Source organism: Netta rufina (genome assembly GCF_964035555.1).
Source record: "Netta rufina genome assembly, chromosome: 2".
Taxonomy (NCBI): Eukaryota; Metazoa; Chordata; class Aves; order Anseriformes; family Anatidae; genus Netta; species Netta rufina.
Genome location: NC_140124.1, coordinates 40,152,968 through 40,170,751, shown reverse-complemented (window position 1 = coordinate 40,170,751; position 17,784 = coordinate 40,152,968). Strand labels below are relative to the sequence as shown.

The following is a 17,784-nucleotide window of genomic DNA, read 5'->3' as shown; positions in this document are numbered from 1 at the left end:
TGAAGCTATAGTACAAAAGATTCAGCAAGAGGCTTCAGAATAGCTGAGCTGAGCACCAGCACGTGAAAGAATGGCCTTAAAATTTGGAAGATGTTTGTATATGAAAGATCTACACAACGAAGAATTCTAAGTTAAGACGAGTATTGTTAAGAACAAATGAATAATCTAGGCCTAAAAATAGCTGCTTAACCTGTAGTTGTATTATGTGAGGACTAGGCAGCCTATACGGCACAAACGCAAAAGCACCGTCTTGCAAAAAGTGCATTTATCAGCCACAGTGTTTTATTGAGTGCTTTAATAATACAAGTGTACATCAACTGATCCACAGTCAAAAGTGGCAGGTCCCTAAGAAATTTACAAGCACTTTTCTTTTAAGTAAATCAAAATACATATTAATTTGTTCAACGCAATAGCCTTTTGTGTGGGAAACGGAAGGCTAGTGATAAACACAGTCTTAGTAATGCACAGTGATTCTTGATTTTAAGCTTTTATACAAAACTTGTTCCCAGTAGCATGCACCCACCATTAAAGACTTCAGTACAAAAAAATAACCCTAAACACTACATTTAAGTAGAAACGAGATATAATTCTGAATTTGTTTGTTTTCCCAAAAACCACATGAAAGAAAAAAAAAACACACAATACAAAGCTTTGTGACAAAGCTCTATACTATTACAGATCCAACATTCTTTGCACTGATAACCAAAATTCCCTGTCTACATTTGAGGGAAACAACTTTCAAGTTAACAGAACAAAAAACCCCCAAACAAATAAAAATAAAAATAAAAAACAAAAAGAAAGTAAGGACAACCTTTTGTCACAAAATGGTTCAAAATTTAATAAAAAATAAGAATGAAGGGAAGGGCTATTGATGCACTTAGTGAATGTGCTTGCACAGGTCCAGCAAATCCTAGAGGAGGTTCCTATGTGGCATATCGCTTGGTCCACTGTCTGGCCATTCTGTCATGCTCTGCTCTGTTAGTCATATACTGAGTGGCAATACTTCCAACCAGGGGGTCAGCTGAAAAGGAAACACAAACCATTAAATGCTTGTCAGCCTGGGAAGGATGAAAAAGCTATTCTCAGGTTCAGATTTATTCTGTTCTCTTGGCTTTAACTCTAAGAACAATGTGCCTATATATATTATTCTCATTTTGAAAACGCACGCATACAGGAGGAAAAGAACAAGAGGAAGGGGAAGAGCTGGCTGGGCAATTATTTATTAATTTTTGGTAGACATATGACTAGAACCATTCTCTAAAATTCTGCCTCATGAACAAATGTTCCAATAATTTCAGTTTGAGCTAAAAGTGGCAAGAAGAATTTCAGGTGATATGAATAAACATACTAAAAGTTCTTTAGTTATTGTATTAAACTTCCATGGGCAATGCATGAGGCAATGAGTACTATCTTCAAAGCAGGAAAAATTAATTCCAAACTTTGGGAACTGGCACTTAATTTGTGAGATCATTCTGAGTGCTCATATGGCCAGCATGCTGTATGATTCAGTCTTCTTTCGCTAATTCAGTATTTCGAAAAACAAGAAATAAACAGAAAAAGTCATTTTACATTAATCTAGATCTACAAATTACTTCCCAAACAATTAAATAAAACCAGCTAGCTCTCTAAGAAAAACAAACCAAGAAAAGACTTTCCCAGAAGAGACACCGTGCAATCAACATTTTTCTCAGGCAATATTTTTTTTTCTTCTCAGTTTAATGTAGATGAAATGCATGGAGATTTTTCTTTTTTGGGGGACCCATACTCTTGAGAGTTCTCCTGCAACAGTACGTTTCCTGAGACAGTATCACCACACCATGCAAGTTCAATAGCACTGATACCATTTTTTCCCTGACTTAGGCAAGATGCATATGATTTCTTATTAGAGGTAGTTAATAATCAGCTCTATAGTTGACTGAAGATGGTGCCATTGAACAATATGAATATCAGCTTCCCTGGTACAGTCATAATCTGAGTGTTGTGTTTGCGCAGCATTATTAACCACCGAGATTCCCGGAGCGAGATGTCAGGCTGTCTGCAAAGCAGAGTAAATCTGGGCTATTTTGTTTGTTTGATGGTAAGCGTTTATGATAGGATAAATACATTGCTTTAGCCAAAAATCAATTGATTGGCTTACTGCCAACAGTACTGAATATTAGTGGATAATATCTGATGAAAAAAAAAAATCTTTTGCTTTGAATATGTACCCTGCACTTTCAGGAAGAGCCTGTGGTTTGAATCCTAAATTTGCACCTTCTAAATTAGTAAGGCAAGTTACCACTGCAGCTATGGCATGCTAAGTCCCCGTAGTCTCAGTCCTGCAAGCACTTACTGCATATGCTTAACTTCAATATCTTAATATATCCAGAGGAGGTCATCGAGGCCTGGACTTTGCTATTTTTACACATATGAGTGTCAAAGAGGTATAGCTGAGCTAAGATCCATTTAAAAAGTTTCAGAATAGAAAGTATATAACCTTTAGCTCCTCAGACAAGGAGAAGAACTATATGGGGGGTTACTGGAAGGATTTTGGCCTGTGCAGATGGGAGGCTGACACTCTACTGGTGTTTAAGGAGTGCAAAGTTTTCACGGCTAGAAATAAGTTTGAGAAGAACTGTAAATGAGCAACTTGGGTAATGGGAAAGGGCAAAACTTCTATTGGCAAAAAATTAGGGAATAGCCTGAGGGAAACCTTATCACAGTGGCTGTAAAGCTCAGGGATGAGTCTGACAGCACTGCACCAACCTCCCACACCCTCCTGCATGAAGAAACACTTCCTCACAACTAGAGAAAGAAGGAGACTAAGGGTGGAACTCAAAAGGAATCCTTGGAGCAAAATTTAATGACTTTGTTGCTTTTGATGCTGTTGGGAAAGGTGAGGTGTGTTTTGGCCTCTGGAGCAGCTGATGTTGACTGCCTGCAAGGATGTCATGGCGTAGTCATCTGGAACACAGCAAGTACTATCTCAATAACATATATCTTCAGAAGGATTTGGGAAGTACAGGTTCCTGCTCTTACCTCCTCCTGGCATGGGAGGGTGGCTACTTTCTGTTGTGGTGGCTGAATCAGCAAGAGCTGTTCTTGTCATGGAAGTGGGGAAATCAGTTGAAACCCAGTAATGTGAGACACAATGGGTTGTGTCTCCTGTGGAAAGAATTCCCAGATCCGTGTGTTGATGATGTCCTCCATATCGCTGAAGTGAAGATGGTGGTTCCCTACCACATGTGTGTGAGGGGAAGAAGGAAGGGAATGAAGCAGCCTGAGGAAAGATGATTTTTTTTTGCTAAAGCAGTAACTGTGTGCAGTACTTTAAAATACTGTCTAAATTCATGTTTTGGTGATGATGCTGGCTGTGAAGACAAAGAAATATTTAGCTGTAAGCCTTTGTCTTTTTGTGTTTTGTTTTGTATTTGGGGAAGGAGTGGAGGTGACAGGTGACTACCTGCAAGATGTTTGAGGTCTATCTAGCTTTTGCTGGAGGTGTGTAAATTCCCACCAAGAGAGTGGTCTGTGAATCAACTATCATCTTGGGGTGTATGCCTTGAGTCAGGGCCTCCTCCACTAGCACCTGCCTGTGTGAAGCAGGAGTGCTGATGTAAGGAGCAGTACTTGCCTGCCCTACCATGGGCAGGACCAGCAGCACCCACAGCCAGCTGTGGACTGGACGCTGCTAGAAGTTGCTCTCAGTAATAGCAGAAATAACATTGTTCTTTGCAATTTGGCAGCTTGTCTATACATTTTATTGCTTACAACAACGTTGAATAAAAGAACAAAACCACAGTCTGGCAAATTCACTTGCTAGTTTGAGATCCCAAGCTGAAAGAACAGACAAATACTTCTTGCCAGAGAGGCTCCTAAGTCACATCTCTGCCAGAGGGTCTTGAGTTGTGTTGTCATTACTTGTGAGGACTTTAATAAGGACTCTTTAACAGGTGTTGGAAGAGCCAGCTTATTTTAGCAGTTCCTATGAAGCCATAAAACCATCAGGAGGCACAACGGCTTTGTTTGGGAAGTCAAGACAACTGGTGAGGAGGAAACTTTTCACTTTAGATCAGTCACCCAACTAGTGTCACACTGACCAAGTTGATACAGACTGCATTTGTGCTGGTGGACATATGGATGGTGTGTGAACTCCAGACATGCAAATGGTCTTGTTTTGCACCTGCATGAAGATGGGCATCTTTAGGCCCAAGCCACATTGTCCCTGCTGGAGGAGGCAGCTGGGCAGCAGACCCAAAGAGACATCTCTCACCACTTAGTGAGTCATGAGTTACCATCTCTATGTAGTTCATGGCAACAGGCCATAAAATGAAATTTATCAGATAAACAAAAGCAGCTTAATTAAAATAATATTGAAGATTTCATCCTCAACACGCTCAGCCTATGCCCATAGTGTTCAAGTCCTACAAAAGACCGAAGAAGAGGAAGAAAGGATAGTACCCATTTGCCGTCTCTACAAACTGGCTAATGGCTGGTTCTCAGCTGGGCTACATAGCACAAGGAGCATTATGAAATCATCATTAGTAGGGCCAAAGACGTAGTTATAAAACAACTGCTGCATAAACTATCCAACTGAAAGATGAAAAGGAATACTGGATCTCAAAACTCAGAATTACTTTTCCCATGTTTCCATTTCTCATTACTGTAAACCTGTTTCTTATTTTCCATTTGTATATATCTGTGGTTTTATTCTCAATGTTAGAAATTTGTTTGCATAACTAGTAAACCACTTTTTTTTTTTTTTTTTTTTTTAAGAAGTAGTGTGATTCATCAGTGAATCAGGGTTCATTTCAGAAATCTACTCCCAGTGGGGCTTTGTCCAAATGTCAGTGAAAACCAGGGGTTCAGAATATAAAGAAATGTGTTGTCAGAAGGACCTAGTGAAATAAATGACAATAAAGCCACAATAAATTACTAATAAGAACAGCACAATTAAGCCATATTCCAAATGCTATAAGTTAAGGAAAAAACAGAACAAAAATTGTTATGGAGAACACTGTCACACATACAGTCTCAGGCAATGCCACTCTTGGAAACATGGGCAATGAACCCATTCAAACCATGGGCAACTGTTGGGACCTCTCAGATCACCATGCCTGGCTTGAGAGCTGGTGTGGCCATGGTGTGACACCTTCCACACACAGCTTCCCCTCTGTCCTGTGGCCAAACAGGGACACACCAGCAGAGTGCTGGATATTTGGGAACCTGGGACAACAAAGAGCAATCGTGTGCTGCACGTGATGGGGAGAAGAGCTGGGGTAGATGAATTCCTGTCTCGCTTCCGTGGTTGGATGTGCTGCCCTGCAATGACTTGTCATCTTCTTTTGCAGCCACTTAATATGACTGTATAAGGAAGAACATTTGTATCTCATATCTGTTGTATGGCTAATCAAATTTACAGCCCAATTCTGGGGAGTTAATGCTATTGGGGATTTGGATGAGCTGAGGTTTGGTCATTACAAAATTTCAGCTGTGCTTAATGCTAGTTACACTGCTTTATCATTTGGAAGACAGACTATAATTCTTCTTTAAAACTACTTTTCCCCCAAATAAATGAAAATATATTGCTACACTGTATTTTTCTCTGCTTGTATTTTTACAGCTATTTCTATGTCAGCAAATAGCAATTTCAGACCAGAATTCATCTCCTGGGCTTTCCAATGCTCTTTTAAAAATACAGCAAACATACTCTAGTGAAATAAAAAACGGAGATAGTGTATTTAACAGCTTGATTTCAATGTGCCTTCTCCATCAGCCACATGATATGCAATGAAATTCAATTGGTAGTGCCAACACAGTTAACGAGACACACATTTAGACTTAAAATGCATATTATGGGTGTTTGTATGCATTATATATATTTATTATATAAATATATTATATATATATTTATGAGCATTTATAAAATAGAATAATATTTCTATTGCAGCATTTTACAGTTTTAATAGAGAACAGCTGATGGAGCCAGTTATTACACCATCAGAAATGAGTTCTCAGAAAGATTTCTGGATCACCTTAAAAACTAAAAACCACAGTCCTATAAAAATCTTGTAATTTCTTTAGCCAAATATTTGAAATATATATATATATATATATTATTTATTTTTTTTGGTTTGGTTTAGATTCAGCTCTGTATCAGGGGGAATTTTGAAGAGTTGGCCTCCAGCTGATGAAGCAGAATTAAACTGGAAGAATTTCCAAAGGTTAGCTGCAACTTGAAAGGTCTTACTCTGTCTCTTGAGCCATATACTACTCCTTTCTCATAGCTATGAGAGGCATCCCATTGAGAGGCTCTATGGAACTACTTGTACGTACTGAAACATCAGTCACCAAAAGTTAAATCTGCTTTCCTTTCTTTGAACCAGTTGTGTGAAAAAAAAATAAAAAAAAGCTTTTTTAAAAATTTTTTATTATTATTTTTTTTTATCTCTTTGGACTTCAGTTACATGTTTAGAAGAGATTTTGATTTTTGGAATACTTTGATTGATTTTTTAGGGCTCTTTCCATGTATTCTGCTGTGCTGCTATTTGAATTAAAAAAATTGGGAGTGCTTGCTTTTTCAAACTCTTCTAAGGAAAAGTGCAGGTGCTCCGTATGTCACCTCCTGTATAGCTGCCTTGGAATCATCTTTATATAGCAGCATAGGCAGGATTGGTTACCCAGAAATGAACCCCCACCAAATTAAATTTAATATTTTTAATAACTACATTTTGTTTGGTGATTTCAGTGCAAATAGCAGTGCAGGACAGTATATATTCCCACATTGGCTTGCAGTGAAAACCAAGTTTTCTGAATCCAATTGTTGTGGTTTTTAATATTGTACCAACGTTTAAGAAATAGGTCCCAAAAGCCAAACTAAAAAAGAAAAAAAAAAGATTGGGGAAAAAAGCAGAAACTAATAATTCCCTATAACACCAGTTTTCTTAACAGCAAATGCTGGCAGCTGTATACACACCAAAAATATCTTTGAACTTAATTTTAAAAATTAAATTTTGTATCTATTTATATTCTCATGTTATTTTCAGTGACATCCTGGCTAGTCTTATAGGAAGACCAGCCAGTGAAAACTGAAGTCAAAAGCAATGCGAGACATGCTGCACCAAATATGTCATCGAACAATTTAATACTCCAAGAGGAAGGGATTAAGAAAAGATGAATTGTTTGTGAGTAATTTTATTTATAGTGTCACTTTGCCTTAGGAAGTTTCCACAGTTTGCCACATGTCACCTATTTTAAACTTAATGAACTCCTAGAAGACCATGTCAAGGATACTGTGTGTCTTGATGTGGAAAATGAGGTATGTGAAATGCATCATAGGATCCTTCAGTGATCTTATAGTGGCAGTGCTGCTCTTTCTCTTGCTATCATTAATAATAATGCACAGACTAAGTAATTCTTTGGAGGCAAAGGCAGGTGAAGTGGCACACTGAATTACTCCACTAACCTTTCACCTTCGAAAACAGTGCTCAAAAATCAGGGCACGAGTGAAAACGAGTACAGCGTGGCACTAATCCCTGTTTGTGCAGCAATAAAACTAGCCTCGCAGTTGGAAGTCTGATCAACACGCGCTTATGAACTGGAACAACAGAATGATTCAAGCCAGAACAAAGAGCAGTAGCGGGGCTCTGGATTGCTTTACACACCCTAAAAGCAGAAACACAATTTATTCCTGGCCTTCATAAAATCACAGTTCCAACTATCCAAAGATAATGTATTTATCCATCTATGAGGCTCTTTGAAAATTGTACTGAAGAAAGATGAAGTGATCAATAAACACTATAAAAAGCAAAACAAATAAAATGGATTGTTTCAGTAAAGAAAAAAAAAGTGGTCCTTAGAGGAGAAAGGAACAAATTCTAGAAAGTCAGTGAAGTTATTATCCATTTTAGCAATTACAGCTTAGAGCAGAAATCATATGATATGGAGTGTAACAAACTCTGCTTCTTGTTTCGGGAACTAGTTGTGCAGATTTGGCTGGCCACAGCTCAACACTCAACAGAATACTTCTGATATATATAGGCTACGTCAGTGTGCTAAAACATCAAAATATGCCTGCTGGAATTGCTTTAGAGCTCATGTACCTCATTAGTCTCTCTATTATGGCTGACATGGCTTTGGTGAAGTGGACAACCATATGACCTTGTGCTTACACAGAGCCAAGGACTTTTCTGCTGGGGATGCCCAAGGAGCTGGGAGAAGACAGGACAGGACAGCTGACCCAAACTGGCCAAAGGGGTGTCCCACACCATGTGGCATTGTGCTGAACAGTAGAAGTGGGGGGGAATTGGCTGGGGGGCAGGGGAGAAGCTGCTGCTCAGGGTCTGGCTGCTGCTCAGGGTCTGTCTGGGCATCAGTCATCATGTGGTGAACAACTGCATTGCACATCACTTGCTTTGTATATTATAATTACAATTATAATTATAATCATAATTATTATTGTTATTATCATCATCATAATCTCTTCCTTTATTGTCCTATTAAACTGTCTTTACCTCAACCCATGAGTTTTTACCTTTTCTTAATTTCATTTTTCTGATTCTCTCCCCCATCCCACTTTGGGGTGGGGGGAGTGATTGAACGGCTATGTGGTGCCTGCCAGGTTAAACCATAACAGTCCTTCAAGGGTTCTTCCCACAAAAGAAAAATAATGAGAGATTCAGTAAGATATCCTTTGACATATTCTTCTTAGATACAAGGTGATCTAACGTATTGGTGTCAGAAGAAACAAAGACTGACTTTGTTATGTCACTTCTCAGTTTCAGATGAAACCCAGGACTGTCTTTCCAGGAATAACATGGGAAAAAAGGAAATACAGGGCAGATGTTGAAGAACCTGAGACACGGTCTCAGCAGATCTGAACATTTACACTCATCACCTCCGCAGTTAGGGAACTAAGTGAAAACCGTGCTATATAAAATAGCTTGGAGACTGTATAACTTTAAAGCCTAAGTTTTCAAAAATGGCTTTTTCCCTAGATAGGAAAGCTAGCCTAGTGGTCACTGTGCTAACACAGGGATAAAGGAGACTTATGATCTTTCATAAGGCTTCCTATAAAGTTGTATTCACCAGTACATCCCATAGGCATGGTCACCCAATCATCCAGTTCTTGGCTACCCCTGTAGCTATACACATAAAACCTTTTTTCCTGCGGGAGACCAGGGTAGGTGCAGGAGGAGAAAGGGAATATGATACAGAATGGAGGATCCTGAGGTCTCTTTCTGTTGTACAGCCAGGGTACGTGTCTGGGCAGGTAAGCAGGGGAGCAGTCATGTCACACTGCTTGCAAGGAGTGAAATTCTGGAGTGCCTCAAGGTCTTCATGGTTTGCAAGTAGTCATGATGACCCTAAGAAAGTTAAGTGGTCATACAGTGGTGACTTAATTTCCCATCTGTAAAAGTGAGCTAATGCTTCTCCATCACACAGGATATTCTGAGAATATATACACTATATAAATATATATATATATATGTATATATGTGTATATATATATATATACACACACACACACTTGCAAGCTATCTGGCTACTGTGGTAAATGTGTCTGTATAGATGTGTCATAGACTGTACACCATGACTTGATTCTAAATTTTGAGCTCTGTGGAATTGTCAGAAACACATCTGACTTCTGTTAGTTCATATAGCGACTGGAGGAGTTGTTACACAAATATTAAGGCATATATGAGTTGTTTCCAATGTCCAAACTGATGTCTGGAGGAAAATGTTACCTATCTTCAAAAATAAAATAGTTCTGCAAATCCGGTTTAGAAAACATCCATTTACTAAAACATTTTGGATATATGGAAGGAGAAATTCATCCCTCTCTCTAGACTTGCATTTGATTGCTGTCAGGCTACCTACCACAGATCTGTGTGAAATATGAGGCTGCCTCACAAAAAGATGTTTCAGAAATAAGGAGTATTATCTGGCCCAATTTTATTAACATGGCTCTTAAAGGAAAGCTCTGGCAGTGATTCATTTCTGTATCTTGCCAAGGGAAATCATTCTTGTCATTTTTTTTTTTCTGTCTGCAGTTTTTAGCAGGGTTTCTATAAACTTCAGGGACTGGCTGGGAGTTAGCTGAGGCAATCATGGATCAACGAGGCACAGTGTACCGATCTTGAAGAGTTGTCTTTAATTAAGGAAGAACATGCACCTATTAGAAGTGCTATCATGCTGGAACAATTAAAGTTCTGAAATAACACCCTTTACTTTGATGCTTGGATGCATTTCAAAATTAAAAGCATGGATACACTAGTGAAGTATCTGTTCACAACAACGAATTTGATTGAGAAACAGTCATTGTCATTAGGAAAAAAAAATTACTAAAAAAGTTCTAGCAACTAAGAAGCTGATATGGAAGACATTACATGGCACATGGCTTGATAAAAATTCAGCAAATACATTATAACAATATGCATTCACTTCATGGAAGATCACTGAGTAGATAATAAGGAAATTACTCAAAATGTTGTCAAACAACCAAAATGCTAAGATCCATACTGTAACTGGCACTTATCCATAGGCTGATGACTATATTTTCAGAAACAAAACAAAACAAAACAAAACAAAACAAAACCAACCTGTGGATGTTTATTTTTGTCTCAAGATTTACTGAAGGAGAGAGAGGTATTCCATACGAATACCAGTGTGTTTAAAATTTATTTCTTTTAAAGAAAAAATAACATATTTTTTTTTTCTGGATTTATCTCTTCTCACTTCCCACTAATTACCCTCTCAGAGGAAAGGGGTGACCTGCTTTGTATACTGTCAGACATCCCATAACTACAGGCATCAAATGTAGATTTGAAACTGCAAGAAACCAGTTGGTCCAACAGGATCCATCTACTGTGTGGATTTTCAGGGGACAGGGAGGGGTGCAAATATTACTGTATAGGTACTGCATTGTCTGGTCTTTTGGTTGAATTTTGGTGCTGAGAGGAAAATGACTCCCAAAGGTATCTTCACTTTTAAGAGAAGGGTTTGAATGTGAGCAATACCAAAATCTTCAACTCTGACACATCAGGGTCATTTGAGGTCAGACACAGAAGTCATCTGAATCCTACTCTTGAATCTATCCCTTTGTTCCTTTACTGCAATTAATCCAGGGAGTAACTAGAAAAGCCTGCACACATTATGAATGCTGCTTATTTTGGTTTAATCTGATTTTCTCTTTCTCGTCCTTATAAATCTTGTTATTAATTCAACTCATTTAAATCCAAAACTGTTATTAGGAATCCCATACAGAATGTCAAAGGAATACAAGAGGCTTTTACTTACAAAGAGGAGGGTTGGTGAAGAATTTTAGTCCTATTAATACCAATAGGACTCTCTTTTCATAGTCCACGGCCTGAAATCCCTTGGGAAGTTGAACATCCCTTGGAACACGAATAGGAACTTTGGTGTGCCTTGCATTAGCGCACCTCTTACTGTTTTCCAGTAATTCAAAAATAGTCTGGCCTCTTATTTTAACTATTTACACTGAACTATTTAAGCTGCCTATTTTTCCCTTCTTCCCAGGGAACATGTGGAAGGAGGTTGCACCACGAGGCAGTGGCAGGAAAATGCCTGGAAATGACCATGTGGTGCTTAGGGACATGGTTTAGTGGTAGACTTGGCTGTGTTGGGTTAATGGTTGGACTTATAGGTCTTCTCCAACCTAAATGATTCTATGTTCAGAGGTTTTGTAGCCATGGCCCAGATGGGTTTTTAATGGAGCAGACTTCTTAGGGCTTTTAAGGACTGCAGGCACAGGTCATTTGAGCCAGGTTGCTTGATGGCATGTTGAGACTGTACCTCATGCTTGCCATCTGTATCTGTGGCTCACGCTATCCTAGAGGAGGCATTCCAAAATGTTATTGTGCTGTGAATATAAAAAATGCAGGTGCCTTTTCAGCAGAGTATGAGACAGGGGTCTGTGGAGTCAGTGACATGTGACACTTGACAGGTTTCTGACAGTCCAGAGTGGTGAACTTTGATCCCTTGGGTGCTGCAGAATATAGAGCAACAATGTCCTACCAAAAGATGCATCCAAGGAAGATGCTTGTATTAGTGCATAGTGGCTCAATAAAGCATGAAAAGTGGGGTACCATCCCGAATACTTACACAGGCTAGTTATAGCAGTACTTCTGGAGATACTGAGTACTCAGGTGACATGGAGTACTGCAGAACAGGAGCAGGGTGGTGCCAGCTCTGGCAATGAGGAATCAGCAGGTGAGTGTGAAAATAACCTCATTTTAGTAACCAAATGGACTATCCAATTCTAAATTAACTTCTGAACATGAATATAATTAAGCTTAATTAAGAACAAGTTCTAATAGGACTAGAAGGAAAAACAGGTTAAACAAAATAATTAGCATTCATCATGCAGGCAGATTTGACTCCTGGATTAGTTGCAATGAAGTTACATGGCAACCCTGAATGAAGATGGAATTTATGACATTTACAGTGATAATTTTATATTTAGTAACAGGTAAAATAACTTTCACTGGATATCCTATCTTTCCAGTGTGAGGGATCATACTGACTCCATTGTCATGACTGGCTAAATGATAGTCAATTTGTCAAGGGATTTCAGGCATTGGCCTATAAAGTGCTAAGACTGATCTGTAGGAAAAAATGTACAAGGTAGAGATAAAAAGGACATGGAAGGTCATGAGGGCATTCCTTCTGCTAGTTTAATATTGTGTTTTAAAGTTATTTCTAGTTCTATGCCACTTTATCTAATCCGCATTATAAAAACCATGTGATGAGGATTTCAGCCCTCGAGAATTCTCCAAAATCTAATTCATCTTAAAGTTGCAAAATGCTCCGATCCACAGAAGGGCCTCTTTTTTTTTTTTTCTACACCTTGTGCTGATGGAACATTCTACAATTTATTAATCAAAGTTCTATTTCTGTGTCCCATATGAACACAAAATCTTACATTACAGCCCATCTTTAGGTTTGCTATTTAAGTAACTGTCGCCTACTCCGATTAATGCACCTGAACTTAATTTGCTATGAAAATAGGGATTCCGAAACACACACTGCATATAATTTGACTTATTTCTTGCCTTTGATGGATCTGCAAAACTGTGAAAAAAAAAACCACAAAAAACTGTTTTCTCCTCCCCTGATGAATAATGTAGAAAATTAGCCATGCAAAATACAAAAAGACATATCTTGCAGTAGTGTAAATCATCTTTAAAGGTAGAATCTGAACAACTCAAGAATGCTAATTTCTGAAATCCTACTCAAGGAAGTGAGAGACTAAATGATTTAATAGCTAGCTTATTTACACCCAGGATTATAAATATTGTTTTAGTTTAGTCAGGACTGACTCTACATTCTTGTGAATCTGCTAAAGAGCCAAATTTAGCAAGCTTCTTTTCAGTAACTTAGAAAATATGCAATGGTGTGATTTCTACGGTGAAACAAGAATAACTGTATTTTAAGAACAGGATGAAGTAGCCTTAAAATAGTTGTGCTAATTAGTGTCCTGAAGGTGGCTCATAGGCAGTTAGAAATATACAGTAATACATTTAAAATTCTGCCCTTGCCTTCATGTAAGAAAAGGTACATCGGGAAAACAAACAAGAAAACAAACAAAACACAAACAAAAAACAACACAATAAAATTGAATGAAGTCTACTTGAAATATCTGGGGTAAGATATCGAGCAGGAGTGATGCCAATTTGTTCCAGCTGAGATTTCATCTATTTGTACTAACTGAAATAATGAACATTAGATAAAATTATTATGAGATTAGAGAATTAAGTGTAGGGATACAGATAAAATATGATGTCTCACATTACTTACTTTCTAGTCTTAATTATTTTTCCCTTATATATATACAGTTCTATTAGTGAGAAAATATATCCATTAAGGAAACAAGAATAATTTTCATGAGTGGAAATAGAATTGTCTAAGCCAGTGTAATTGGGAATATGTCTGCATTGGCTAGACAAAATCTGCATGAAACAAAGAAAATACACATGATGAGGACTTTATATTTTATATATATGAAATAACTGCTTTATCTAAACCCTTTACCTGGTAAAACATTTAACATTGATGACTTCTCTTGGTCTTGGTTTGCACAAAGATTTACTATGGGTATGCATTAAATGACCTGTCTTCTCTCTAAGGTAATACCATAAGAAATCTCCATTGGCATTATTTTAAGTTACATATGTTTATTGGCAAGAAAACATATTGTAAACTTTTGTATTTTTAACATTTACCACTCATACATTTTTACAAGTACTTTTAATTTAATGATGGCTAAAGTCCATTTACATTTATTTATTGATACAGATGTACAAGCCTCTTTATTTATTCTGGATTTTATTCAATCTCTGATTTAATCAAATGCCATTGATGGCTGGGTATTATTATATCTGAAGTTCAATTTTTCTCACATTGCCTTAAGTAGAAAAAAAAAACAAAACACAATAGGAGTAGGAAATTTATTGAAAAGGACAAGAAATAATTAGCAGCATTGTCAGACCTTTCACATTTAAGGAATGATTAAATCTAAGCTTATTTGGCTTAGAAAAAAAAAAAAAAGACTAAAGAAAAAATGTGACAGGTACTTTTATAAAGAGATTATTAAAAAGAAATGGTCTTGCTGATCTTTTCCATAGTGAGAAAAGAACACAAACAAAAACAAATCAACACATTTAAATAAAGTTAAAAGGAAGTAGATGTTTCATACATGAAATAGTTGAACACATACAAGAGTACAGTGTAGGAATACTAGGAGGTAATTTAGAAAAATTAAGAAAGGATTAGGAAGCATACTAGTCATGGCACCACCTAAGTTACCACTGCTAAGGCTTTTACTGCTCATGCTACATTACATAATCTGATCATTAGCTGAGGTTAGGAGGGAATTTCCTCTCAAATATTATGCATGAGTGAAGTGCTTTGAGGGAATTTTACACTTTTCACTGAACCACTGAGCAATGAGCAGTTGCAGGCAACATACCTACTGAATGGCACATGACTTTTTTTGCTCGAGAATGGCTATACTCTTCCTTTTAACCATCATTCTTTGAAGAGTTACAGATACTCCAGATTAAAAAAAAGATAGGCTAAGAGCATGTGTGACAGGTATCTGGAGCTATAGCTAATGACTTTAGACATCACAAAATCCAGATTGCACATTTTATTTTTAAAAACTAAGCTCTGCCATTTACATTCTATAGTACATAAAATCACCAATATTCTTATGCAGTTAACTCCAGTCACATTGCAGAGAAAAATACACTTAAACAGATTGCAGACTTCTGAAAGTGCATGTTTAAACTAAATATTTCTAAACAACCTTATTTCTGTAGTAGTGCTAATCTTTTTAACGATGTCTTGTGAGTTTTGAACAGTATAATTCTCAACACATGAAATGCCTCTATGCCCCTGAACAACGCTCTTCTACCCATAAGGTGTTGTCAGTATGTAACTGAAAAGAGCAAAGATTTAGGCCAACATAAACAGCAATCCTGATCCAAGCCTCCTCCCTCTGCATGCATAATTAGGAGATATTCCAAGACATATTTTCCTGAGAAATACTAAAAGGATGACAGTTCACAAATGTTTTTCCTGCTGTTATAATAATCCCTACAGTCATGGGTTCATGTTGTGGGGACTTGGTCCATTGATAGGAACAAAATCTCATAACATTTTTATCACCTCTTTATGGCCAAGCAAATTAATTCTCTTTTAATGCTTATCTATGCATAATTTTCATAATGTGCTGCTGCATTGCTTGCATTTATGTATGATTAATTTCACTTTCATATGTTATGTCCACAGAGTTTAAAACATACAGGTGTGCATGTCTGCAAATACATAAAGACCAGATGTGCAACAAGTCTGTAGTTTCCTGACTGTACAGAGTCCCTAGAGGCACTTGAGATACCAATATCTCCCCTGGGAGTACTGAAAAAACTGCTGCTTGTGTGCCTGCATCTTTAGGTGCATAAATTTCTTCAACATATTGGTGCTGTGTGTCCAGCTCATAAGGTGAGAAACTGTATGTGAATAAAACCACAGAATAGCAATTAGTGCAGTATACATACATGTAGTATATATACTATAGTATGGTAGAGACAGCACAGCACAATATCTTTTAAAAGGTATGGAAAGAGAAAGCAATGATAGACTAGAATTTGTAAATACCAGCTCCAGGACATACGATACAATCAGTCCACACATGGACAAATTACTTCAATAGATATTCATCAGGTTCAATGGAAATGGCATGGGAATTTGAAGTATTTGAAGACAAATAGGTACTTACTGGCAAAAAGAGCCAGAAAGAGCCATGAGCTTTGCTCATATGAATGAAATAGATGTTGATGCGTTTTTCCCAAGGCAATCCTGACTTGGATGTTGTCATTCTGCAGTCACAGAGAGCAGAACTAAAATGATCACTTTTGTGTTTCATTTTCTTTTCATGCTATGTTAGGACAACTTACTAGGATGGCCTTTACGTGAAAGTCAGCCACGTGTACCCATCCACTCTGCTTATAATCCAGTAGTGCCAATATAGCAGAGACCACACTTGACCTTTGTGTTTGTTAAGGAAAAGCCTCAGGAGTGAGCTAAATCCATTTGGAGACATCCCAAGGTAGAGATTTTAAAAAGGACAGAAAGGTTACATCGCAACTTAGAATCACATAATAACATTACTCCATGAGGTGATTCCTAACTGTTCTAACTTTTGTTTGCCATCTCTTATTTGTTGCCATGTTTGAGTGACAAGGCATAGATTTTGTGCTGCTCAAGATACAAAAAGATCATTTTCCATTGTGCTGAAACAGCCGAGAAACCATCCCATTTCCTGACAGTATACAAACTCTGAAGAAAAGGGAAAAATAGCTCCAAGCTGAAGAATATAAATAATCTCAGACAACAGAGCAATTTCATTGTTTACACAACCCTCTGCTGCTTACAAACGGGATATATGGAAAAACGAGGTTATTTTGTTGTAAATCTGATAGTACTGTACTATGACAGCGCAACTGGTAGCCTGTGGGTGCCAGAGAAGAATCAAAGCACCAGTGGTTAGCCAGCCTAATAAAATTGACCAAATTAAATATTATTTTGCCAATTTCTAAGAATTTCATTCATTATTCAGAATATTCATCACACTTGACTGATGTACTCAAACATGTTTTGGATTATTGCACAAGGAGTATTTATGATTTTCCTGTTTTCTGTATGTCTTGACAAAAATATTCTAAAAGAAAATGACTTTCCATTACAAAGAAGTGGAAAATATATTTGGGTACAGGGAAGACTAGAAATCCTTTTAATTACCTGAACAAAGCTGTTAAGCTGCTAAATGGGAAGGAGGAAAAAATCAGATTTGATTCTGAAGTAAAGATTTTTGATAGTAGCAAAATGTGCAGATTATGCCTTTAAGGGAAAATATTACAGGAATGAGGAAAATGAGAAGTGGCTCATCCCTTAAACTTGCTGTCATCCAGAGTTTCTAAACTCACTTCACAACTTGGGGTGAGGGGAAAAGAAGGAATGATAATTGGAAAGCCTAAAAAATTGTAGAAGGAACATCTGACATGAACCGGCACTGACAGAAAGCAGCCTCTGCTATGGAGAAGCACCAGATGAGGACAAATATCATGCGTGCTTCCTCTTAGGTCTAGATGTATAGAAGAAGAGAAGAAAGAACAGAGAACTCTGGCCTGCCGAGGGGCATGGACCTGTTCCTCATTACCCAGGGCTGGGTAGCTATTTTAGAGTTAGGACATGGAAGCCAAACAGCAGAGTTGTGACCACAAG

At 37.6% G+C, this 17,784-nt stretch overlaps 1 protein-coding gene across 1 annotated transcript in view; it reads right to left on the bottom strand.

The window, feature by feature from the left end:
- Positions 1–408: 408 nt before the first annotated feature.
- The window catches only part of LOC311206200 (ubiquitin-conjugating enzyme E2 E2), a 210,248-nt gene continuing 192,872 nt past the window's right edge, over positions 409–17,784 (bottom strand). The window contains exon 6 of the mRNA XM_084281444.1: positions 409–1,021. Coding sequence (XP_084137570.1) covers positions 924–1,021 — 98 coding nt within the window. The 3' untranslated portion in view covers positions 409–923. The remainder of the gene's footprint in view (positions 1,022–17,784) is intronic.